Raw genomic sequence first — 8,463 nt, forward strand, 5'->3', positions numbered from 1 at the left:
AGAAAGTGCAAGACAAGGGAAAGTCATATCGAAACAAACAGACCCATAATTATAACAGAAGATACCGTACAAGAAACCTACCAAAGTTGTCAGAAGGGCAAATGATATAGGTATGAGACCAAAATGAAAGACGAGAATCAACAGCGATTTTATTGAGTACAAACTCAAGAAGTTTCTATACAGAGAAATAGAAGGAATTTTATTCCTTTACACCAAAGGTGTCAATCAGTCATACATTTAGACAACTCAGATGATGAACTGAAAATTCAAAAAGCAGCGAATGCTACAAGCCTCAGCAAAGGCTATCCAAGTCAAGAAACAAGGGATCAGAGAAAGACTACTAAGCTTCTACATCTGACGACAAAAGGATCAGGGAGAGTTGTAGAGCCTCCTGACAGATTGAATGTATGAGGTCAGAGACTTGGGGGGAGATGGGGTATCATGTAAATTAAAAAAAATGAATGTATGTAAATGTATTTTGGGATAAAGACTTGGGGGGAGATGTAGTATAAGGGTATCAGAGGGTTAATCTTGAGAGGATGTAAAGATTACTGCCCACCAGGATGAGGTAAGAGACTATGTGGGAGAGACTCAAGAACAGTTACAGCATGGTTTTTGAAGGAGACACACAGGCTAGTGTGGAGTGTATATAGTTAATATATAATAAAGTTTAATGTTTAAACACTACAGTCTAAGAACCTCTCTGGCTAGACTTCATATGGTGGCAGCATAAAGAACCTAGTATGTAACTGTAGTAGGGGACAGTATAGTCAGGGGGATAGACACCATTCTCTGCAGCCAAGAGCGAGAGTCCAAAAGGCTCTGTTGCTTAACTGGTGCCAGGGTTCGGGACATCTGCTCAGGGCTGGAGAGGAACTTGCAGTGGGAGGGGGAGGATCCAGTTGACATAGCCCACTCACATTTTTTAAACTAGTACTCTGGGTTTATTTTATCTAAACAGTCTAATCTTTTATATTAATTGATGAGTCCCTCTTTAACTGCTTTCTTTCTAAACTATAGAGCTATTGTGTCAAGAATCTTCCTTTATCGCACATTGCCTCTTCAACTGGAATCAGTCTGGCTGCTGTTCACTTGCTCCAATGCTTTGTACACATCATGGTGAATTGAACACATTACCTTCAGTGAGATTTTACCAGTGCATTGTAGAGTCCACTGCAACTTCTACTTAATCGTAACCTCTAGCAATCTACTTAAAAAAAGAAAGATTTGCATTTATATAGCATCTTTCAGGTCCACCAGATGTCCCAAAGCACTTTGCAGGCAATGACGTACTTTTGAAGTGTTGTCACTGCTGTAATGTAGGAAATGCGGCAGCCAATTTGCACACAGCAAGATCCCACAAACAGCAATGTGCAGGTCATCTGTTCTGGTAATGTTGATTGAGGGATAAATATTGGCCTGGATACAGGGGCAAATGCCGCTGCTTTTCTTCGAAATAGTGCCATGGTATCTTTCACGTCCACCTGAGAGGGCAAGAAGGGGCCTCAGTTTCACATCTCATCCGAAAAATGGCACCTTCGACAGTGCAGCACTCCCTCAGTACGGCACTGGAGTGTCAGCTTAGGGTTTGCACTCAAGTCTCTGGAGTGGGACTTGAATGCAGCCCTCAGACGCAACAGTGCTATCCACTGAGCCAGGACTGACAGCTTAAGCAGAGATGAATTTGCACAGATTATAGGTATGCCAGTTCCAAATGTTTAATTGCAATCTTATAGTTGAATGGGTGCGAAATATCTGCCAGATCCATAATGAAATGGCCATTACAAGATCTAAATTATTTGAATAATCCTACAAACATCACAACAAGCACTCTTAAAGAAATGAGGCTAAGGGTAGGTATTGTGGCAGAAATATTCACTCCTCACCATGGGCGTCCAATCTCTCGATGACTCCATCCCCCACCAGGACGGTCTGAGGACTCTCCACACCTTCCTTGAACGGAGGCCCAACCAGTCCCCATCCACCACCACCCTCTTCTGCTTGGCTGAACCTGTTCTCACATTGAACAACTTCTCCATTAACTCCACTCACTTTCTCCCAATAGAAGGTGTTGCTGTGGGTTCCCGCATCAGTCCTAGCTATGCCTGCCTTTTTTGGGAATGTGGAACATTTCTTGTTTCAGTCCTACTCAGGCCCTCTCCCTCACCTTTTTGCTCGGTACACTGATGACTGTATTGGTGCCATTTCCTGCTCTCACCCTGAACTGGAAAATTTCACCAACTTTGCTTCCAATTTTCACCCTTCTCTCACCTTCACATGGCCCATCTCAGACTCTTCCCTTCCTTGACGTCACTGTCTCAATTTCTGGGGATAGGCTATCAACAAATATTCATTACAAGCCAACTGACTTCCACAACTACCGAGTCTACACTTCCTCACACCCTGCTTCCTGTAAGGACTCCATTTCATTCTCCCAGTTTCTCTGTCTCCATCGCATTTGTTCTGATGCTGCAAATTTCCATACCAGTGCTTCTGCTATGCCTTCCTTTGACCTCAGCCGAAAATCCCCATATCCCGCCCCCACCAGCCACTGTCATTGGCAGGGCCCTCAAATGGGTCCATTCTATTTCACACACTTCAGCTCTCACCCCTTCCTCTCCCTCCCAGAGCCATGATAGGGTTCCCTGTTCCTTACCTTCTACCCGACCTGCCTCCATATTCAACAAATCATCCTTCACCATTTCCACCAAACACATCTTCCTCTTTACTCCCCTTTCAGCATTCCGAAGGGACTCTTCCCTCTGTGATACCCTGGTCCCCTCCTAAATCACCCCAGTACCCCTCCCCTTCCAATGGCCTCTTTCTTTGTCAGCGCAGATGGTGCAACACCTGCCCATTTACATCCTCACCGTCCAAGGCCCCCAAACATTCTTTCCAGCTGAATTCCAGCAACAATTTACTTCTACGGTAGTCACTGTTCACAAATTGGACTGCTCTATATTGGGGAGATTAAATACAGATTGGGTGATCGCTTTGTGGAACACCTCCGTTCAGTCCACAAGTGTGACTCCAAGCTTCTGGTCATCTGTCATTTTAATTCATCACCCTGCTCTCATGCTTAAAGAAATGAGGCTAAGGGTAGGTATTGTCCTCGGCCTCCTTGAGCGTTCCAATGAAGTTCAATGTTAGCTCGACGAACAGCACCTCATCTTTTGATTAGGCACTTTACAGACTTCCAGACTCACCGAGTTCAACAATTTCAGACCGTAACCTCTGCCTCCACTTTGTTTCCTTTCTCTTTGCAGGTTCTGGGTTTACTCTTGTTTTTGCTTTTGGACAGTAGCTGTTCATCATTCTGCCATTCACACCTCCTCTAGACACATCTTTTTTCTTTACTTCTCCCATTACCACTCTATTTGGCCTTGCACCACCAACTCTTCTGTCATTTAATCTCTCCTGTCTTCCACCCTATCACAGACCTCCGCTTTCGTTCTTCTTCCCACCCTCCCCTCTTTCAATTGGTTAAAACCTATTACATTTTGAACTTTTCCCTGTTCTGATGAAAGGTCATCAACCTGAAACCTTGGGCGGAAATCTCCCAGCCCCCTGGTGACAGGCTTTGAGATGGTGGGGGGAGGGGCGGGAAAATAGGGGCGAGCCGAGTCGCATTCCCACTACTGGGGAAGTTTCCCAGGGGTGGCCTGGGAAGTGGATCAGTTGCCTGCTCCACGGAGGTGGGCAGCCAATTAATATAGTTACGGTGCCAATTAGCAGCGATTTTGTGTCTTTACCAGCATTTTGTCGACAGCAGAATGGCCCTCCACTCACCCACCGCAAAGAGGGGCTGCTTTCATAAATGCTGCAATAATGGCCAAGACCAATTCAGCAGAGAGGGTTCTCCTCCATCCTTATATACCTAACAACCTAGATCTTTTTATCTGCTTACTACTGTGCAGCCCTGCCTCCATGTTGAGATGCCCTCGTGGTCTCTGACGTGCCTCAGCAGCGCCCACCTCTCTCGCTGGGGGCTGCAAATGCTGATTGGGCCAGCAGCATTGAGAGCCTGCCCACTGTCCTTAATTGCATGGCTTGCGTGGAGGCGGCCAATCAGGAGGCTGCCTCCGGGAAGATTGCTCCACCAGTCTCGCTCCCGGCAAGTGAGGTCACGGGTCCCCCATTTGGTCCCAACATCGGGGTCCCAAAACCCATGTGAGCATGAGAGCAGGGGGGTGTGTTGAAATGGCAAGTAACCGGAAGCTGAGGTCATGCGTTCGGACTGAGTGGAGGTGTTCAGCAAAGTGGTCACCCAATCTGTGTTTGGTCTCCCCAATGTAGAAGAGACCAGGGTGTCACGGAGGGAACGATCTCTTCGGAATGCTGACAGAGGAGGGGAGGGGAAGATGCATTTGGTGGTGGCATCACGCTGGAGGTGGCAGAAATGGTGGAGGATGATCTTCTGGATGTGGTGGGGTGGAAAGTGAGGACAAGAGGAATCCTGTCGCAGTTCTGGGAGGGAGGGGAAGGGGTGAGGGTAGAGGTGTGGGAAATGGGCCGGACACGGTTGAGGGCCCTGTCAACCACAGTGGGGGGGATTCATCGGTTGAGGAAAAAGGAAAACATATCAGAGGCACTGTTGTGGAAGGTTGCATCATCGGAGCAGATGCATCGGAGACGGAGAAACTGGGAGAATGGAATCGAGTCCTTACAGGAGGCATGGTGTAAGGAAGTGTAGTCGAGGTAGCTGTGGGAGTCGATGGGCTTATAATGAATATTAGTGGACAGTCTCTCTAGTCTACATAACCCTATTTAACCCTATTAGCTCCGGTATCCTTCTGCTGACACCTTGACACTCAGAAAAAGAATATGAGAGGTAAGAGCTGAGTGAAGTCTCTGTCAATGGTACAAGATGTGGATTGGCAAAAGTGTTCTGACCTACCTTGGCTACACTTAGGGGTGCCTTTAATAGAGTAAAATGTCCCATGGTGCTTCACAGGAATGTATCAGACAAAATTTGACAGCAATTAAAATCTGATGAAAGTGTTAATCTGCTGCCTCTTAAAGAGAAGGATGGGGCTCAGTTTTCACCATGGAGGTGGGAAACAGGAGCCGGGTTTATATTTAAGTGAGAACCTGCCTCTGGTGGGAAACTGATTAAAGTTAAGATTTTCATGGGGGTGAGTCTTTAATTGTTAAGGAAACAGGTTTCCTGTCCAATTAGAGCCAGTGGGGGTGAGAACAGAGGTGGGTCAGATGAAGTGTGGGTGTTTAGACTCTCCACAGCAGCCATCACTGAGGCTTCTGGCTGTCTTAAGGGAGAAATTTGCAGATTGTGCCAAAGCCTTCCAGAGCACCAGAGGGAAGTGAGATGTCACAGGGTCCCCGGAGGACTGACACCAGGGACAGGGCTGCCTGTTGCTTCATTGATACCGACCTGGATCTAATGTTGGAGGCTGTGAGGGAGCAGAGGGAGGTCCTCTTCCCAGGGGTAGCAGAAAGAGGTCACCACTTCGTGTGGGGCACTAAGTGGATCCTGGGGTATCTTCTTACTGTCTCTGTCTACTCTTTTGGTCTGTTTATACTGTACAAATGTTGACACTTTAAGTCACACGCCTGTGACTCCTTTTATTGCTGCCATGATAGGAAGCATGGTATGATTTAGTGAAAGAGATAATGTGATCCTTCACAGTGAGGGCAAAGCCTCTGGGCAGATTGGTGTAAGTGATTAGATGTTCCAGGCTGTGTCTTCGATGCATGTGTTCGTGCAGGTGTTTCAGACTCCCTTCCAGACTGTGCCTCTCAATCTGGGCGAGAGGGGCTCAGTTGAAATGTTCCTGGATCAGGAAATCCCTGACATTCATGACATCCTCACAAGTCCTTCACTCCCAAGCTGTGCTCAGCCACCTTGTTGTGCAGCAGGGGCATCTCTCTGTGCAGTGTCATCTCCCTCCGCCTCCATTTCCTCCTCCTCTCTCACCTCCTGCTCCTGCTTTTCCTCTGATAAGCTATCTTCTTCCAGGCCCTCAATGTCCTCAAAGTGCACATCTCTCTGGAGGGCCATGTTATGGAAAGTGCAGCAGACCACCACAATGACAGAGACATTTGTAGGAGGGTATTGGACGGGCCCACCCCACTGGTCCATGCACCGGAATCGCCTCTTCAGAAGCCCAATGGCCTGCTCAATGGCTGTCCTAGTGGGCAGGTGGCCTTGTTTGTAACATCTCTGTGCCTGTATCTGGGGCTCCCATAGTCGGGTCAGTAGCCATTTCTTTAAGGGATTTCCCCTGTTCCCTAGGGCATGCTCTTTGGGGGATGGAGTGAAGATCTGAGGCAGACTGGACTGATGGAGGATGAAGGAGTCATGACAGCTGCCAGGAAAGTGAGCACACACATGGATGAAGCTCTTGTTGTTGTTACAGACCTGTTGGATGTTGAGGGAGTAGAAGCCCTTCCTGTTGATAGATTTCGTTGGCTGATCACTAGGTGCCTTGATGGTCACATGGGAACAATCGATGATGCCCTGTACCTCAGGGAATCGAGTGATGATGGTGAAACCTAATGCCCTCCGTCCCTGCGAGGCCATATCTGTCACTAAATAAATGTACTTTCTAAATCTGGCAAAGAGGGCATCAGTGACCAGTAAGATGCAGTGGCGTGCAACTTTTTGTAAGATGCCACTAAGGTCCGCAGCTATTCCTTGGAAGGAGTCAGAAACGAAGAAGGTCCAGGCCATAGTGATTTTGACAGCTACTGGCAGGGCAGAACAACCATTGTTGTGAGGTGCCTAGTGACAAGGTCACAGATCTCTATGACAATCTACCTTGAGAGTCACGGCCTCCAATGGCACTCAATCATCTCCAGATAGCTTTGTCTTCAGCGGTAGATCTTGTGTTGGGAGTATGGTCTCTGTGTCCTTCCTGCCCCTTTTTCCTCTCCTGTGCCCTCCATTTGCTCAGAGTTCCTCCCTTCCTATGGAGGATGTTGCCCCTCATGAGCACTGGGCCTAAATTCTGACCGTCTTGTCCCCATTGCCAGCTGCAGCCTTCCTTTTGGACAGGTGGCTGCTCTGTGGTTATTGGTAGCCTTGCCCTGCTCTTCTGCCCTTGCGATGCCAGGGGGATGATAACCCCATTCAATGACTGAGCTCTGAGTGCCCACCTTCCTGTTACCTGCATAGCACCAAGGGCACTTCCTTTGCAAATGTCACGTCCATCTTTGCCCCAAAGACCCTCTTTGGGGCTGAGGTGATTCCCTGGGGCTGCCATGACTTGCTCCTCACTCTATATCCTCCTTGCTTCAGCTGATCAGAAATGGGCAGCTCCTGGAACCCCGGTGCCTCCTTCAAAATTCCGTCCTCCCCCTCCAACGAGCTCTGAACGAGCTTTTAAAGTCCTTTAATTGGCTGCAATGGGAAGGAAATCTGGATTGTTGCCCAGCCCTCTCCCCACCCTGGCGAACATAGCTGGCAGCAGGAACAGTGTGAAGTGGACATGCCGAGCGGTGCCAGTATTTTCAGTCCCCAACCCCATCCCGTCTCTGTTCCCAACCTCGGGGGAGCCCGAAAATTCAGCCCAAGGTCTCACGGGGGGCAGGATAGAAACAGTAGCAGAAGTAATCTAAAATCAAAAGTTCTCTGTTATCCTGGTCACACTCTGACATTCCACCGAGACATCTGGGAAACATTTATGACAATGTAGGGAGCAGGCACAACTACCAGAGTAGTCTACAATACAGAAGCTAAAAATCTCTGGCATTAAAAGGGTAAAAGCGTACAAAATGTGGCAGTTCACTTGCCTGTTCAAGTGGATGTTAAAGATCCCATGGAAGAGTAGGGTATTCTTGGGCTCTGGGCCTCCTTGTTAATACTTTTCCCTCAACCAATACCAACAAAAAAGAGATTAACTGGTCATTCATTTTATTTACCGCCAGCTGGGCTTTGCTTTAGAGTAGTTATAGAAAATGACAAGGAATTATCAAATGTGTCAAGAAAACACGATATGCCAAATGAGAAATTTTTAATTAATTGGTTGAAAACTTACATAAACTTCTAATAGGAAAACCTCTGCAATTAACTTTTTATGAAATAGGCAGCCAAAATGGCCACCACAATTTGCATCTGAAACACCTTTTCATATTACAAAAGATCCACCTGGAGACAGAGGTTTGAGCAGCATGGACCCAGGACAATGGCTTGCTATAAGTGGTTGAATTACCTAAAATTGCTTCATTAGCATGGCAGGCAGGGCAATGCTAACACCTTGACTTTGAAAGAGCAAACCCCTCTCCAAGTGTAAATTGGCATCCTGGGGCCTGTGGAGCCAATTCCTAACCTTGAATTTCATTAGAAGGTTCCAGAAAACCTGAAGCAGTCATGTGACTGTCCATCTCGGTGGAAGCTTATTTTTTCCCTTGGACAAAGAGGCAAGCAGTAACTGAGTGTGCAGCAGCAGAGAAGGCTCTGTGCCTCCCTTTCTCTCTCCATACAACACAAATTTGAAAACCGTC

General features: G+C 47.5%; 1 protein-coding gene across 1 annotated transcript; it reads right to left on the bottom strand.

Annotated features, from left to right (window-relative positions):
* Positions 1-5,854: 5,854 nt before the first annotated feature.
* LOC137383591 (putative nuclease HARBI1) lies at positions 5,855-6,691 on the bottom strand. The gene has a single exon (XM_068056748.1). It carries the CDS (start codon positions 6,689-6,691, stop codon positions 5,855-5,857), a length of 837 nt encoding a protein of 278 aa, XP_067912849.1.
* Positions 6,692-8,463: the final 1,772 nt, after the last annotated feature.

This window comes from Heterodontus francisci, chromosome 24 (genome assembly GCF_036365525.1).
Source record: "Heterodontus francisci isolate sHetFra1 chromosome 24, sHetFra1.hap1, whole genome shotgun sequence".
Lineage (NCBI taxonomy): Eukaryota > Metazoa > Chordata > Chondrichthyes > Heterodontiformes > Heterodontidae > Heterodontus > Heterodontus francisci.

Excerpts from the sequence above, each read along its gene's own strand:
- LOC137383591 (XM_068056748.1), bottom strand. The coding sequence starts at position 6,691 with ATGGCCTGGACCTTCTTCGTTTCTGACTCCTTCCAAGGAATAGCTGCG.